The 16,662-nt window shown below is 36.5% G+C and overlaps 1 protein-coding gene across 1 annotated transcript in view; it reads left to right on the top strand.

The window, feature by feature from the left end:
• The window catches only part of SYTL5 (synaptotagmin like 5), a 199,995-nt gene that overhangs the window by 157,182 nt on the left and 26,151 nt on the right, over positions 1-16,662 (top strand). Inside the window, exons 6-10 of the mRNA XM_081043045.1 lie at positions 4,532-4,571; positions 6,844-6,936; positions 7,844-7,909; positions 13,887-14,065; positions 15,863-15,962. Coding sequence (XP_080899171.1) covers positions 4,532-4,571; positions 6,844-6,936; positions 7,844-7,909; positions 13,887-14,065; positions 15,863-15,962 — 478 coding nt within the window. The remainder of the gene's footprint in view (positions 1-4,531; positions 4,572-6,843; positions 6,937-7,843; positions 7,910-13,886; positions 14,066-15,862; positions 15,963-16,662) is intronic.

Below are 16,662 nucleotides of genomic sequence, written 5' to 3'. Positions count from 1 at the left end.
CTAATACCCATCATGAGTATACATGGAAAAATCCTTAATAAAATATTTGAAAACCACGTCCAGTAACAAAAAAGGATTATACACCATAACAAAGTGGGATTTATCCTATGGATACAAAGTTGATTTAGCATTCAAAAATAAATTAATGTAATACATCATATCAGTAGAGTAAAATAATAACCACATCATCTCAGTAGATGCAGAAAAAGCATTAGACAAAAATCCAACATCCATTCATAATAAAATTCTCAACAAACTGGGAATAGAGGAAACTTCCTCAGTCAAATAAAGGGCATCTTCAAAATTCCTCTGGCTAGTTGCCATACTTAACGGCAAAAGGGACCAAATGCTTTCTCCCTAAGTGCAGGAACAAGACGAAGATTTTCACTTTCACTGCTTCTATTCAACATTATACAGGATTGTCTAGCCAATACAGTAGGAAACGAGAAGAAAAAGGAAGGAAGGGAGGGAGGTGAAAAAAAGAAACAGATAAAAAAGGAAAAGAAGGCATCTCATTGGGAAGAAAGAAGTATTAACTTCTTTTCTTGCAGATGACATGGTTCTGTATGTAGAAGAACCTAAAGAATCTACAAACATTACTAGAACTAATAAACAAGTTCAGCAAGGTTGAAGGATATAAGATCAAATATAAAATACAATTGTATTTCTATATATTAGCAATGAATTTGAAAATGAAATGAAGACTATAATTCCATTAACAATAGCATGAAAAATACTTAGGAATTAATTCATCAAAAAATATGACAGTCATGTATATTGGAATTTAAAAAAATATTGCTGAGCTAAATTAAAGATCTAAATTTATGGAGAGACTTTCTGTGTTTATTGATTAGAAGATTCAAAAATTTTAAGATATATTCTCTCCAAATCTATAAACACAAACTTTATTAAAATCTAAGCATGCTATTTTATAGAAATGGACATGCTAATTCTAAAATTTATGTGGAAATGAAAAGGATCCAGAGTAACAAAATCAATTCTAAAGAACAAAGTTGGAAGTAATCTGTTAGATTTTGAAACTTACTATACAGCTATAGTATTAAGTACAGTGTAGTATTGGTATAAACATAAGCATTCAAAGTAATATAATAGTCCAGAAACAGCCGTTACATTTATGTTCTATTGATTTGGGACAATTCAATGGGGAAAGGATATCTTTTCAACAGATCATACTGGGACAATTGGATATCCATAAGCCAAAAAGTGTGGGGGGGGGGTAGGGAGGGGAGAAGAACTTTGATTCTACCATACACCATGCACAAAAACTAACTCAAAATGGATTTCATACCTAAATGTAAAAACTAAAACTATAAAATTTCTAAAAGAAACCTAGGAGATTGTGAATAGTGCTGCCAAGATATAGAAACAACCAAAATGCCTATCATTAGACGATTGGATAAAGAAATTGTTGTACATATATACAATGGAATATTACTCTGCCATAAAAAAGAATGAAATCTTACCATTTGCAACAACATGGATAGACCTAGAAGTTATTATGCTAAGTGAAATAAGTCAGACTGAGAGAGAGAAATACCATATGATCTCACTTATATGTGGAATCTAAAGAACAGAATAAACAAACAGAAATAGACTCATAGATACAGAGAATAAAATGGTGGTTGCTAGATAGGGAGGAGGGTTGGGGGGATGGGTAAGAAAGGTAAAAGGATTAGGAAGTACAAATTGGTAGTTATAAAACAGTCACAGGTACATAAAATACAGTATGGGGAATATAGTCAATAATATTGTAAAAAATATGTATAGAGTCAGATGGGTAGTATACTTACTGGAGATATCCCTTCATAAATTATATAAATGCCTAATCACTACACTGTACACCTGAAACTAATGTAAAATAATATTGAATGTCTCTATAATTTAAAAAATGTAGTCATGGAATGTAAAGTACAGTATAGGGAATATAGTCAATGGTATTGTAATAACTATGAACCATCTCAGATGGGTACTAGACTTGTTGGGGTCATCACTTTTGAGGTGTGTTAATGTCTAGTCACTATGTTGTTTGTATATCGAAAGTAATAACAATATATACATACATACATTTCTTTTACATACGTAAAAGAAAAACATAAGTTTAAAATCCCACAAATGTACAAAGTAAAAACAGGCAGCTAAGGAATTAGTGGGTTAACAAAGATATCATAATGAGCATATAAAACAATCAGAACTACACAAAAATAAAAACACTACGAAAAAAAGTAAAGGATGCAGCAAAAGTCTCACTTGTGGGAAAATTATATACCCTTAAATATTTACATAAGGCAAGAAGGGGTGAAAATTGTTCACTATGAATAAACTTTGCAGTTAGGATAATAACACATTAAACTCAAAGAATATCAAAATAGAAACCTAATTAAGAACAGAAATCAATTAACTACAAAACATAAAATGGAGAATAAAAACAATCGGTTCTTTGAAAAAACTAACAAAGTAGACAGTCTCTCAAAGGAGTGGAAAAGACAAAAAGAGAGAGGGAAAAAACAAATCATATGAATGAAAAAGGGAGCATAACTACAGATAAAACAGATTTAAAGATAATATCAACAATTATGTGCAAAAATGTTGAAAACTTAGATGAAATGAATAAATTTCTATAAAAATAATAATTTTTCAAAAGTGACTCAAGAAAAATTTAAAAACGACATTTCTGGAGCTGAATAATAAAACTGAAACAGCAGTTTACAATCTCATAAAGACAAAAGCAGACCCAGACTACTGGAAAACCCTATGAAACTTTCAGGGAAATTATTATCCTAAGTTTTCCATAAAGTATTTTTATTGTGGTAGAATATGTATAACATAAAATATGCCCTTTTACCTATTTTTGAATCTACAGTTTTGTGGCATAAAATGTATTTATATTGTTGTACAACCATCACCACCATTCATCTCCACAAATTTTTTATTTTCCCCAACTTAAATTCTGTACCTATGAAATGCTAACCATTATTCCCCCTCCTTCAATACCCTGGCAACCACCATTCTGCTTTCTGTCTGTGAGTTTGATTACTCTAGAAATCTCATATAAGAGGACTCATACAAAATTTTCCTTACATACAAACTTTTGGGACAATTGAAAGTTAGAATGTTTCTAACCCTTTTGTGAGTCCAGTGAAAACCAAGGCATTTTGAAAAAGAAAATGGCAAGCCTATTTTATTTCTAAATGTCGATGGAAAAATCCTAAGCAAAATTTTAGCAAATTGAATTCAGTTGTGTGTAAGAAGGATAAAACACCATGACCACGCTGGATTTATCACAGGTTTACAATGATTTTTCTTAATTAAAGTTTATTGGGGTGACAATGGTTAGTAAAATTACATAGGTTTCAAGTATACAATTCTGTAATACATCATCTATATATATCGCATTGTGTGTTCACCACCCAGAGTCAGTTCTCCTTCCATCACTATGTAGTAGATTCCCTTTACCCTCATCTACCACCCCCCTGTCCCCTAACCCTCTGGTAACCACTAAAGTATTATCTATGAGTTTTAGTTTGTTTGTTTGACTTGTTTCTTTGTTGCTTTCAATTTTATATCCACATACAATGATACTTTTAAAAATTTTAGAATAGCTTTAGATTTACAGAAAATTTGTGAAGAGAATTCCCACATACCCCATACCCAGTGTCTCTTACTAACATCTAATATTAGCCAACTATATTTGTCACAATTAATCAGTGTTGATACATTATAGTTAACTAAAATCCATACTTTATTCAGATTTCCTTAGTCTTTAATGTACCTTTTCTGTTCCAGAATTCCATCCAAGATACTGCATTACATTTAATTCTTACACCTCCTTAGGTTCCTCTTGACTGAGTCTGTTTCTCAGACTTTCCTTGTTTGTGATTATCTTACTAGTCTTGAGGAATTCTGGTCAGGTATTTTGTAGAAATTTCCCTTCATTTAAATTTATCTGATGTTTTCCTCATGATCAGAAATGGGTTATGTATTTTTGGGAGGAAGATTACAATGGCAAATTGCCATTGTCCCCATGTCATATCCAGAGCACATACTGTCAACATGACTGATCACTGCTGATGTTGACTTTGATCACCTGGCTGAACGAGTGTTTCTCTGCTGCAAAGTTCCTCATTTCCCCCTTTTCTATTACAATACTCTTTGGAAGGAAGTCGCTGTGTACAGCCCACACTGAAGGAGTTAAGCTCTATCTTCTAAAAGATGGAATAGCTACATAAATTATTTAAAATTATTTTACATGGGAGATGTGTCTCTTCTCACCCATTTATTTTCCAATCACTTATTTACATCAGTATGTATTCATGGATATTTATTGTATACTTGGAGTTATAATCCAATACTACTACTATATTTTCTTGCTCAAATTTTTCTAGCTTTGCCCATTGGCGGCTCTTTGATTCTTGTGTCCCTTGACATATTCCTATCATTGGGGGTTGAGTTTTTTGTTGTTGGTTTGTTTTTGTTTTGTTTTGAGCACTTTCTTACTTTCTAATATCATCAGGTTCTCCAGCTTATCTTGTGAGCTCATCAGTGAGAAAAAGGTAAATAAACCAATATAAAAATAAACAAGTCTTAAACAAGTACTTCATGAAATGGGAAATTTAGTCAGCCAATGATCAGGAAAAGGTGCTCAACTTAATAAATGAAATGAAAATTAACATCATGAATATTAAACATCTACTGGATTAGCAACAATGAAAACTGTGGCATACCAACTGTTGGGAGGCAAGGATATGAAACAAAGGGAGCTCTCATACATTGTTGGTTAGACTGTAAATTGGTAGGACTACTTCTGAAAGTGTGACATTATCTTAAAAATAATATAGATGAGTACATTAAGATGTGCATGCCCTATGACTTGGCAATTCTTCTCACTTGTAATACCCAAGGGAAACTTGTGTTTCTGTGCACCAGGGTACACATTCAAGAATATTCATTGCAGCTTTGTTCATAATAGAAAAAAACCTGGAAACAACCCAGATATTCAGCAAGAGAAGAATGGATAAAGAGTGGGATATCATACAATTACATACTAAATAAAAATGAATGAACTACAACAACGTGCATGTGGATGACTCGTAAGACTATAATATTGAGACAAAAAGGCAAACCACAGAGGATTATATAACAATTCCACTTATGTAAAGTTCAAAAACAGGCAAAGAAAATCATTGTTTAGTGATGTATTCCTAGGTAATAAAACTATAAAGAAAAGCAAGGATGCAATTACCGTAACAGTTAAGATATTATTTCAAATGGAGGAGAAAGGGCTTGTGATAAGGTCAGGACACAAAGGGAGCTTCTACTTGATCACTTTATATTGTTATACTGTACATTTATGTTTTATGTGCTTTTACGTATTTTATAGTAAAAAGATAAGAAAGAAAAGCACACAATTACATATATAAAATCTCAAATTATAAAGCTATGGTTAAAAGAAATTCTTATTTACAACTACTCAGATTTGTGTGTAGGTAACTTTATATGATTTTTCACATAAACAAGAAAGATGGAATGTAGTATGTGTAGCAGGATGCAAAATAATAGTTTAACCTGGGGTGAGAGGGGAGAGAAAACAGGAGAAGCAAAAAGGAGAGGTGTCCATAAAAACAAACAATATGCATGATATAATCCATTTGTGTGTGTGTGTGTGTGTGTGTGTGTGTGTGTGTGTACCATCCATACCATAAAATACTGAAATTTGGTCATTAATATGTTACTGGGCGGTCTAAGTTTAATTTATACTCGTATCTATCTATATTGCTTAAAATTTTTTACTATAAAAATATATTGCTTGGGGTGGGGATGAGAGAGAAGGTGAGGGGATTAGAAAGCACAATCGGTAACCACAAGATGGCCACGGGGATATGAAAGACAGTTTGGGGAATATAGTCAATATTGTTGTAAAGATTTTGTAGGGTGTCAGATGGGAACGTGTATTATTAGACCACTTCATGGACGGTGTAAATGCCTGACCACTGCACTGTACACCTGAAGCTGACGCTGAATAATACTGAATGTCAGCTATAATTTAATATATATATAAATTTATATAACTTACATAAATATATATTTATATATTATATATATAGTCACAGGTTGTGGAGCACAGCATAGGGAATAGAGTCAATGGAATTGTAACAGATATATACAGTGTCAGAGGGGTAGTAGATTGGGGGAGGGGTTATCACTTTGGGAGAGTATAAATCTCTAACTATTGCATTGTTTCTTACAACTGAAACTAATAAAAATAAATGTATTGCTTAAATAACCACAATTTAAAAAGTCACTTTATTGTGAAGGAGGAAAAAAAGTGGGAGAAGAAAAAGAATCTGGACAAGAATTCAGTGTCTAAAATAGTTCATTTTTATTGGAGAGATTTTTGAGATATAGCTCCCCATCTTGACAGTACACACACACACACACACCCATACACACAAACACACACACAAACAGATGTATGCATGCGCAGACCCAATCTTTTTTAATTAAAAAAGTATCAAGTACATTGCCGAAAGTAAATCTCCTTAGAGATCAGGGAGGTAGGAATTGAACACCCGGGTCTGTGTGATTCTAAATTTTTTGTGTTCTTTCCATAAAATAAGCACCACTAGGATGGAGACCCCACTCCTCTGATGCTGTAATTCAAGTTCAATAGAGATAAAAGAGAAGAACCTAGGAACAGGGTGATTTATAGATATTTGTATCTGATTTTTTAGGTATTTATAAAAGAAAGTGGTTTATGAAGTGAAAAGACTTTCTAGGAAAGAAATAAACCAAACCACTGTGGGTTTTTTTTCCCTCCTTCCTTAGGACTTCTTGGAAGAAACCGAAGAAGACATTGATGACTTAGTGTCCTCCCGGTTTTCTGCAAACACCCACAGTCTGACAAGTGGCCTGTCAACCGTAAGCAGTTTTCTAACACACACTGGAAGTTTTTTCTTGCTCTTGTTGATTTGCTATACCTTTGCAAAGGGGATAGGAATGTTCTTTGGACAATGTGTGATAGTGAGTTAAAAATCATTAGTCTCCTGCTTACCCCTTTGCCCACAGAGAATTTTCAGTCTAATGTTGGGTGCACTCTTCCTAAGTCTCCTGATTTCTTCCCTCTCCTTCCATGGTCCTCACCCAGCTTTTAAAACTTCTTCACTCCCCAGTTGAGACTCTTATCAGCTCAAGTCGATAAATTATCTCAACTCTCTGCTGATACATTTCCCTGCTACCATTCTCTCAATTCCCCAGTTGTCCTCCACTCTGCTGCCAAGTCATTTTCCTAAAACACATACCCAAGCAGGCTTCTCTCCTACTCAAACACCATCCATAGCTTCACACTGCCAACAGAATAAAGTCCTTTTTTACTTTAGTGTTCAATGCTTTCCTTGAGGTACCGTGTTTCCCCAAAAATAAGACCTAGCCAGATAACCAGCTGTAATGGGTCTTTTGGAACAAAAATTAATATAAGACTTTGTCTTATTTTACTATAAGACTGGGTCTTATATAATATAATATAATACGATATGATACGATATGATATAATGTAATACCTGATCTTATTTTAGTGTGATATAAGACTGGGTCTTATAATAACATAATACAATTAATATAATATAATAGTGGGTCTTATATTAATTTTTGCTCCAAAAGACGCGTTAGAGCTGATTGTCCAGTTAGGTCTTATTTTGGGAGAAACACAGTAGGATTTAGGAGCCCGTTTCCTTACACCCATCTATGTACCTGCAAGTCTTCTTCTCTGATGTCTAACTGTTGCTCTAATACCTTTTTTCCTCTTGACCTTTGGGCAACTTTCCTAAAGAATTCTAAAACAGGCTCTGACAGGAAGTGGACCTACCTAAATGTTCCTGATGCTGACTCAGACACTGTGAGTTTTCAATCTTTCCTTTTTCTTCTTTCTAATGATACTTCATGAATTTCATGGTGTGGGAAATCTGATTAGGTGGGCAAGTTTTCCAGCATTTATTTTTTTCTGACTTGTGTACAGTTAACAAAGGTTCTCTTTTAAAAGGTAAATAATATTATCAAAATACAAGTATTCCCCTATTCGGCGTTAAGGAAAGACGATATAGGAACATTTGTGACAACATGGATGGATCTTGAGAGTATAATGCTAAGCGAAATAAGTCAGACAGAAAAAGCAGAGAACCCTATGATTTCACTGATATGTGGTATATAAACCAAAAACAAGACAAACAAATGAGAAACAAAAACTCATAGACACAGACAATAGTGGTTACCAGAGGGTAAGGGAGATGGGGGGTGGGAGATGAGGGTAAGGGGGATCAAATATATGATGATGGAAGGAGAACTGACTCTGGGTGGTGAACACACAATGGGATTTATAGATGATGTAATACAGAATTGTACACCTGAAATTATGTAATTTCGTTAACAAGTGTCACCCCAATAAATAAATTAAAAAATAATAAAAATACAAGTATTCCCAAGAAAAAACATCCATTAAACATTAGAATCTGAGTACCAGTCAAAAGACACATGGTCCAAAATGATATACCATTAACCAGACACCTTTAGAATAAATATCTCTATTTTAAATCAGAACATTGGCTTGGTTAAGAGCATCGAATTTGATTTTAGTAAAATTGCCTTAACTACCTAAATTTCTCCAAGCTTCAATATTTGTGGATTCTTAAATTTTCTTCTGTCTGTAGGGACCCCCTGCTTACAGAGGATCTTCTTTGAATAGTGGCTACAGAGGGATATGTTGTAGACACAAGTTAGTGATATTGAGGAGGTAGTGAAGTATGCGGGGTAGATTTTCAGTCTGAAAATCGGGAGATCTTGCTGTATGAAATGTGATCAAACAATACAGTGCATATTTAAATTAAAAAAATTATTACAGTAAAAGACTCATTGCCATTAATCCCCCAAAAAATACTCCGCCTTGCTTACAATACACTTATCCCATCATTCTTATCCCACTTTCTGAAGCAGTTCTGGACGTCCTCTTTCATGTCTTTAGTTGCACTGTTGTGGCTGCCTCGATGTCCTGAATCATTTTGACTTTGGGGAAGAGCCAGAAGTCGCACAGTGCCAGATCTGGTGAATAAGGTCGATGAGGACACACCGTAATGTTTTTTGTTTGTTTGTTTGTTTTTATTGGGTACAGGACTTTATTGGGGAACAGTGTGTACTTCCAGGACTTTTTTTCCAAATCAAGTTGTTGTCCTTTCAATCTTAGTTGTGGAGGGTGCCGTTCAGCTTCAAGTTGTTGTCCTTTCAGTCTTACTTGTGGAGGGCGCAGCTCAGCTCCAGGTCCAGTTGCCGTTGCTAGTTACAGAGGGCGCAGCCCACCACCCCTTGTGGGAGTTAAATCAGCAACCTTGTGGTTGAGAGGATGCTCTCCAACCAACTGAGACATCCAGGAGGCAGCTCAGCTCAAGGTGCCATGTTCAATTTTAGTTGCAGGGGGCGGAGCCCACCATCCCTTGCGGGACTCGAGGAATTGAACTGGCAACCTTGTGGTTGAGAGCTCACTGGCCCATGTGGGAATTGAACCGGCAATTTTTGGAGTTAGGAGCATGGAGCTCTAACCACCTGAGCCACTGGGCCGGCCCCCGTAATGTTTTTATTTGACAGAAATTGCCATATACCAGAAGTGATGTATGACATGGAGCATTGTTATGATGGAGGATGATTTACAGCACATTTTAAAACACCCTTTCTCTCAATCGTAGCTCACACCCGACTGATTGCACCGAACAAGTTGAAATTTGTCACACACTCTTACTAAGGTTTGACGTACCACTCCCTATATTGAAGATCCCTGCCTTTCTGTTGCATGGCACTTGGCAACAACATTCACTGTATTTTATGATCACAACAGAAAGGCTCCGTGTCACACATCACTTCTGGTTCAGCAATTTCTGTCAAATAAAAATATTGCAGTGTGTCCTCATCCACCTTATTCACTGGATCTGGCACCATGAGACTTCTAGCTCTTCCCCAAAGTCAAAATGACCGTGAAAGGTAAACGTTTTGAATTGATTCAGGACATCGAGGCAGCCATGACAGCACAACTAAAGACATGAAAGAGGACCTCCCCAACTGCTTCAGAAAGTGGCAGGAATGATAAGTGTGTTTGAAGCAAGTGACTAGTACTTTGAGGGGGATTAATGGCAATGTGTCTTTTATTGTAATAATTTTTTTTGTTTAAACATTCACTGTATTGTTTGATCACACCTCTTGTATCTTGGCACTGCCAACAATTTCTGTGAGCCAGAGTTTTCTCATATGTAACATGAGGAGGTTGGTGCTTATTCTTGAAGCCCTTAAAACTCAAAGCATGGTTCATGGACCAGCAACAGTGTATTACCTGGAACAAAAACTCTAAAACTTTGTCAGTTCAGAGAGCCCCTAGTATCTCAGTGATACTTTCATAGCTCTCCTAGGCCAAAAGTAATACCTGACTAGCCCATTTATTAAGTACTTAGGTCAAAAAACTTAAACAGTGGTATCCTAACAACTTAGTAGCCATTTGAAAAAATAATACACATAAAGTGAAAGAAAAATAATGTTTTTATTCCATTCTTAAATGGTCCTGAATACTTACTAATGGGATTTGTGTGTCTGTTGCGCACTGCATGAATTGTGAAATCTTGGAATCTGATTGAACAGTACCATTTTAATTTCTTGTTCTACATTGATCTTTTTTGCAGCACTTGCTTTTTGTCACAGTAACTACCAAAAACTCAGCTTCACACATTTTCATTAAGAAGAATAAAGAGTGATTTAATGTTGACACTGGGCACTACTGTTAGTTGTTTGTAGAGTGCCTGATAGATGTCGCTTGTTTCCCTTGAAATATTAAAATATCTGGTGCCCCTGTGAGTTTGTTGTCGTGCTGCGGGATGCCTTGACACAAGTTTGGAAACTGTGGACCTAGTAGTTTATTAGAAAAGCAGAATCTCGGACCTCACCTGAGGATTCGGAATAGATCTGAATCCTCATTTTAATAAGATCCACAGGGGATTTATATGTAATTAAAATTTGAAAAGCACTGCTCAAAGCCACCCGCTATCATGACAATTCTGTTCTTTTATTTTAGGAATAGGAAAGACAAATTAGGTCAGTCACTGACTCTCTTTAAGTTATAATTTCCAAGTGCAGTCCTCCCTCAGTATCCATGGGATGCAGAACCTGCGGATACCGAGGGCCAACTATAATTATGGCATCTTTGGTTTGCTCTTGCCCTTGACTTAAGCTTAGAAGAGATACTAGCCACATCACCCACATCTTGTTCTGTGATCAGGCTCTACTCTGAGCAATTAGAGGAATGTAATGGCTTTGTTTTATATATACACACACGAGGTTGGACAGTTAAGTTCGCGAACTCATCCTAGAAAAAGTGCTACATACCTTATTGTTGAATATCACCACAGTCACCTTCAAAGTACTCCCCTTGGGAAGCTATGCACTGATGCCAGCACCTAGTCCACGCTTCAAAGCAATTTTGGAACTCTTTTTCTGAAATGGCCGTCAGAGCTGTCATTGTACTACCCTCGATGTCCTAAATGTCATCAAAATATCTTCCTTTCAAAATTTCCTTTATGTTCGGGTAAAGAAAGAAGTCATTGGGGGCCAGATCAGGTGAGTAGGGAGGGTGTTCCAATACACTTATTTGTTTACTGGCTGAAAACTCCCTCACAGACAAGTGCCCTGTGAGCTGGTGCATTGTCGTGATGCGAGAGCCATGAACTGTTGGCGAAAAGTTCAGGTCGTCTTTTTCACACAGCCTTTTCAGCACTTCCACATAGCAAACTTGGTTAACTGGTTGTCCAGTTGGTACAAATTCATAATAAATAATCCCTCTAATATAAAAAAAAGGGTTACAACATTGTTGTAATGAGTTGGGGAAATTAATTGTCAGACCTTGTATAAACTCTCTTTGCACTCACCATCGTCTTTACTTCCCAGTTGTTCACAGACAGGACTTTTTGAACTACTGGGTCACTCATGAAAGCCTTCCAGGTGGTCTTTTGTGATAGTCCTGTTGCTAAGATACAGAGTTTATGCTTCTGGCACTAAAAGATAATTTTGTTATATTTAAAACATGCTTCTTGTCATTAGTGACTTATCAGAAACTTCATTCATTCTGGTAGATTTGGACTTGTTTTACATTTTTATTTTAGTATTTGTTTTATTATTTTCTTGTTTAGTGTTCTATTTTGCTGGTTGCTATTTTATAGAGATTTACGAAGCTGTGGTCTTACACTACCCAGGTGGCCACACAGTTGCTCAAGGGAATCACAGCAGCTATGAGTGCCCTTATTAAAGCTGCAGTTAGGGCTTCCAAGAGACTGATGGGATGTTCTCTGTGGGTGTCTGAGAAGCTTTTGGCTCCTGCTAGCACAGAATATGAGATGAGCTTTTCTTTGTTTTGACCAATGCATTCTAGACCTTGAAGTAGATTGACCTTGAGTCTACCAGTGAAAAAGGAGAAAGCTCCAGGAACGGGGACAGGAGAGGAGTTTAGAAATGCCTCATTGGGCAACCAACTGAATGGGAGAAGATTTTTGCAAACAGTGCATCTGATAAGGGTCTAATATCCAAAATATACAAGGAACTCATGAAACTCAACAACAAAAAAACAAACAACCCAATTGAAAAATGGACAGAAGACCTGAAGAGACATTTCTCCAAAGAGGACATACAAATGGCAAATAGACATATGAAAAAATGCTCAACATCGCTAATCATCAGAAATGCAAATGAAAACCACAATGAGATATCACCTCACCCCAGTCAGAATGGCTATCATCAACAAGACAAATAGTAACAAGTGTTGGAGAGGCTGTGGAGAAAAAGGAACCCTCATACACTGTTGGTGGGAATGCAGACTGGTGCAGCCGCTATGGAAGGCAGTGTGGAGGTTCCTCGAGAAATTACGAATAGAATTACCATATGACCCAGCAATCGCTCTCCTGGGTATCTACCCAAAGAATTTGAAATCATTTATACATAAAGACACTTGTGCTCCAATGTTCATTGCAGCTTTGTTTACGGTGGCCAAGACATGGAAACAACCAAAATGTCCTTCGATAGATGAATGGATAAAGAAGTTGTGGTATATATACACAATGAAATACTATTCGGTGTTAAGGAAAGATGATATAGGAACATTTATGACAACATGGATGGATCTTGAGAGTATAATGCTAAGCGAAATAAGTCAGACAGAAAAAGCAGAGAACCCTATGATTTCACTGATATGTGGTATATAAACCAAAAACAACAAAGGAATAAGACAAACAAATGAGAAAGAAAAACTCATAGACACAGACAATAATTTAGTGGTTACCAGAGGGTAAGGGGTGGGGTGTGTGTGATGAGGGTAAGGGGGATCAGATATATGGTGATGGAAGGAGAATTGACTCTGGGTGGTGAACACATAATGGGATTTATAGATGATGTAATACAAAATTGTACACCTGAAATCTATGTAAATTTACTAACAATTGTCACCCCAATAAATTTAATTTAAAAAAAAGGAAAAAGAAAAGAAATGCCTCATTGACCTCTGTGCTCATTAGAAGTGAATCAACGAAAGGTATTCACTATCCCAAAAGGGCAATGCTTTCCCCCTCAGCAAGTTTCCGGTATTCCTTAATAATGGTCCTAGATCTTGTTGTCCTTTCTCCATCTTGGATTTTATACAACATCAGAAAACAACAAAACAAGTGTTCTTTGCTTTCTAACTTCTCCCTAGACTCCCCTGCTGATTGTAAAGAACAGGAATTATAATTGAATGAAGAGGGGTGGCTACTGTGAAGAGTTCATTAGAAAATGCTGGACGCCTCTTTTCATCTTGTTTATTCCAGACCAGCCTTAACAGCATGATGAGTGTTTACAGTGAAACAGGAGACTATGGCAACGTGAAGGTCAGTGGTGAAATCCTTCTCCACATCAGCTACTGCTACAAAACTGGCGGGCTCTACATTTTTGTCAAGAATTGCAGAAATCTGGCCATAGGAGATGAAAAGAAACAGAGGACCGATGCGTAAGCACATAGTATATTTTCCTCAGATTATTTCACTCACTGAATTTTTTTTGTCCGTGTGTGTGTTTCTTTTTTAGAAGATGCTTAGCATTCCTCTTGATTCAGAGCCTTTTCTGAAGGCTGATGGTCACTTTCCTCCTATGCCACCCTTCTAAATAGTCTCTGAAGTATATGTATAATGGTTGTGTCTGTGGTTACCTGATTTTTAAGAAGCTATTCCTCAACATGATTTAGGACTGACATATTTGTAGTTTAACAGACTCAGCTTTTTGAGATACAATGCTGACACGTTGGCACACCCTAGGATGATTAAGAGCTGATTTTTGTTCTGAGTAACACTCCAAAGAAAATTGCCAAGCCGTTAGCCCAATTGAACAACTCAAAATGGCAATTTTGAGGCTCTCAGGATTCCTGAGATCAGCCTGGGAAGGCAGGGGTGGATCATGGCACGTTGGAGGGGAGTTGGATATAAAGATGTATCAGGAATTCCGAGGACCACTGGCAGCTTTGAAGACTCACTAGGGGGACTCACAGGACTCTACATGTAGCCATAATCAGCAAAGGGAAGAGGCATATGTGATGAAGTTCTGAAGAATCCAGGCTTAAACTTTCAGTGTTCCTCCAAGTGGAGTCATTCAGGATGCACTTAATTCTTCTAGCAACGGGGTATGATAGTACTTATGAAATGTTGTCTGCCAGGAAAGCCATTTAGAGACTCAACTGGTCACATACCAAAATTCCAGTCTCGCAGAAAGAAAGCAGATGTTCTGCATATGCCTTATTGTTTTTACAAATAGTTTAGTTACAATGACCCACTTATATCTGTTCTGGGAATGATGAGAATCCTCCTGAAATCCAAGTTCCAAGACGCCAGCCAAGGACCAACTTTGTAAGTAGGCATTTCTAAGGCTAAACTGCTAAGGCTAGCAGTTTCAGACCTGCTATGTGACCCCTTTTCATCATACTAGATGACCTACGTTCAATAAACTCAGCAAAAAAAGGATTCTGAGTATAGATTGGTCCATTTACTTCCTCAGCTAAATATCACAGGGCTTCAGGACCAATGTAATTATTTAGACTAGCATGGAAAGGTGTCATCAAAAGCTCCAGTAGATGTACTTCAGGATTCTGATAGCATTTTGTACATCTTATACGTTTCTGAGTCTGCCATGATGCCCCTGCTCCAAGAGGCTCCTGGGATACTTCAGGGCAAGGTGTTGGTAGACTTGCTATTGTGACTTAGGATTTTATTTTCTATTTCTTCTTTTTCACCATTTTTCTTCATTCACCCCTTAGCATTGACTCCTCTCATTGGAAGTCCTAACATCTGAATGGAAAGGAATATAACCCCATAATATTTTGTGAGACTATTGATCATAATAATAGATTATATTTATTAAGTAGTATAATGTCATCTTGTATGTATTAACTGATTTAGTCCTCACAATGCCATAAGCTAGATACTGTTATTATCCCAGTATTATATATGAGGAAACTGAGGCACACAGAGGTTAAGTAAGTTCTTGAGTTCACCAAAACTAGTGAGGCATGGAGTGATTTAAACAGTTGGCTTCACTTCAGAGCCCACACTCTTTACCATTACACTTTACTGCCTCTCTCTTCATGAAGGCCCAGAGTGATTTTTAAAGTGTTCTCTTATGTAGACTATATTCCCTCGTTCTATCTCTTATGCTTACTGGCCTATTCCCCTTACCTCTTTTGTTTACTGAAGTCCCTGAGAATTTCTTGCAAAGTAAATGTTTCCCAATAATTAATTTCGTCTTTTATCACCAACAGTTATGTCAAGTCATACCTTCTTCCTGACAAGTCTAGAAACAATAAACGTAAGACGAAAATCAGAACAGGCACTAATCCAGAATTCAATGAAACACTAAAGGTAAATAAATAGTCTGTTATAGCAACTGAAATGATATTGTTCACAACCTCATTGGTTTAGAAGTCACTAACTACAGGGAATTTGCATGTCAAGGCTTATGTATGTTTGAGAAAGTAGAATTTGAATAAATTACTGTAATGCTCTTGGCTTTCCTAACAGTTTTTGGAAAAGGAAAAATGTGAACCACTCTTACTGTATTTATTTCTCTGCTGCTGCTGAAGGTACACTTTAAGTAGAAATGATCCAGCAAAATTACATCTGAAGTGATACATCTTGTCAAAAAATGCATTTTGCCCTTGGGCAAACTGTGATTTTTGTAGTTCCCCTTAAAGGAAGTTTGTTACTTTTGACACTGACTTTTCAGGTCACTTTGTACACTCACTCATTGTTTTGCTAACACAGCATGAATATGTGCTGTTTCTTATTAGGGTTTCAGAATTTGGCTAAATTTAGGCATGTGGTTAATGCACAGTGGAGCTATGGGGTTAGAGAAATATCAGCGAAAGTGGCTTAAATAAGATAACCCAGACCCCAATCCTAGAACAATTACTTTTCCCCACTGGCTTCCATATAACAATCCCTTCTCGCACTTTGGACCAGTCTATCCTGGCAAAGATCTGGGGAGACTGAAATGTAGAAGTTATTGGAAATTGTAGGGACATTTATGGACATTGTGCCCGGAGTGATGGAGTCAGTCCAC

This window comes from Rhinolophus hipposideros, assembly GCF_964194185.1.
Source record: "Rhinolophus hipposideros genome assembly, chromosome: X".
Classification (NCBI taxonomy): Eukaryota; Metazoa; Chordata; class Mammalia; order Chiroptera; family Rhinolophidae; genus Rhinolophus; species Rhinolophus hipposideros.
The sequence above is the reverse complement of the archived record's forward strand: the minus strand, read 5'-3'. Positions and strand labels throughout refer to the sequence as shown.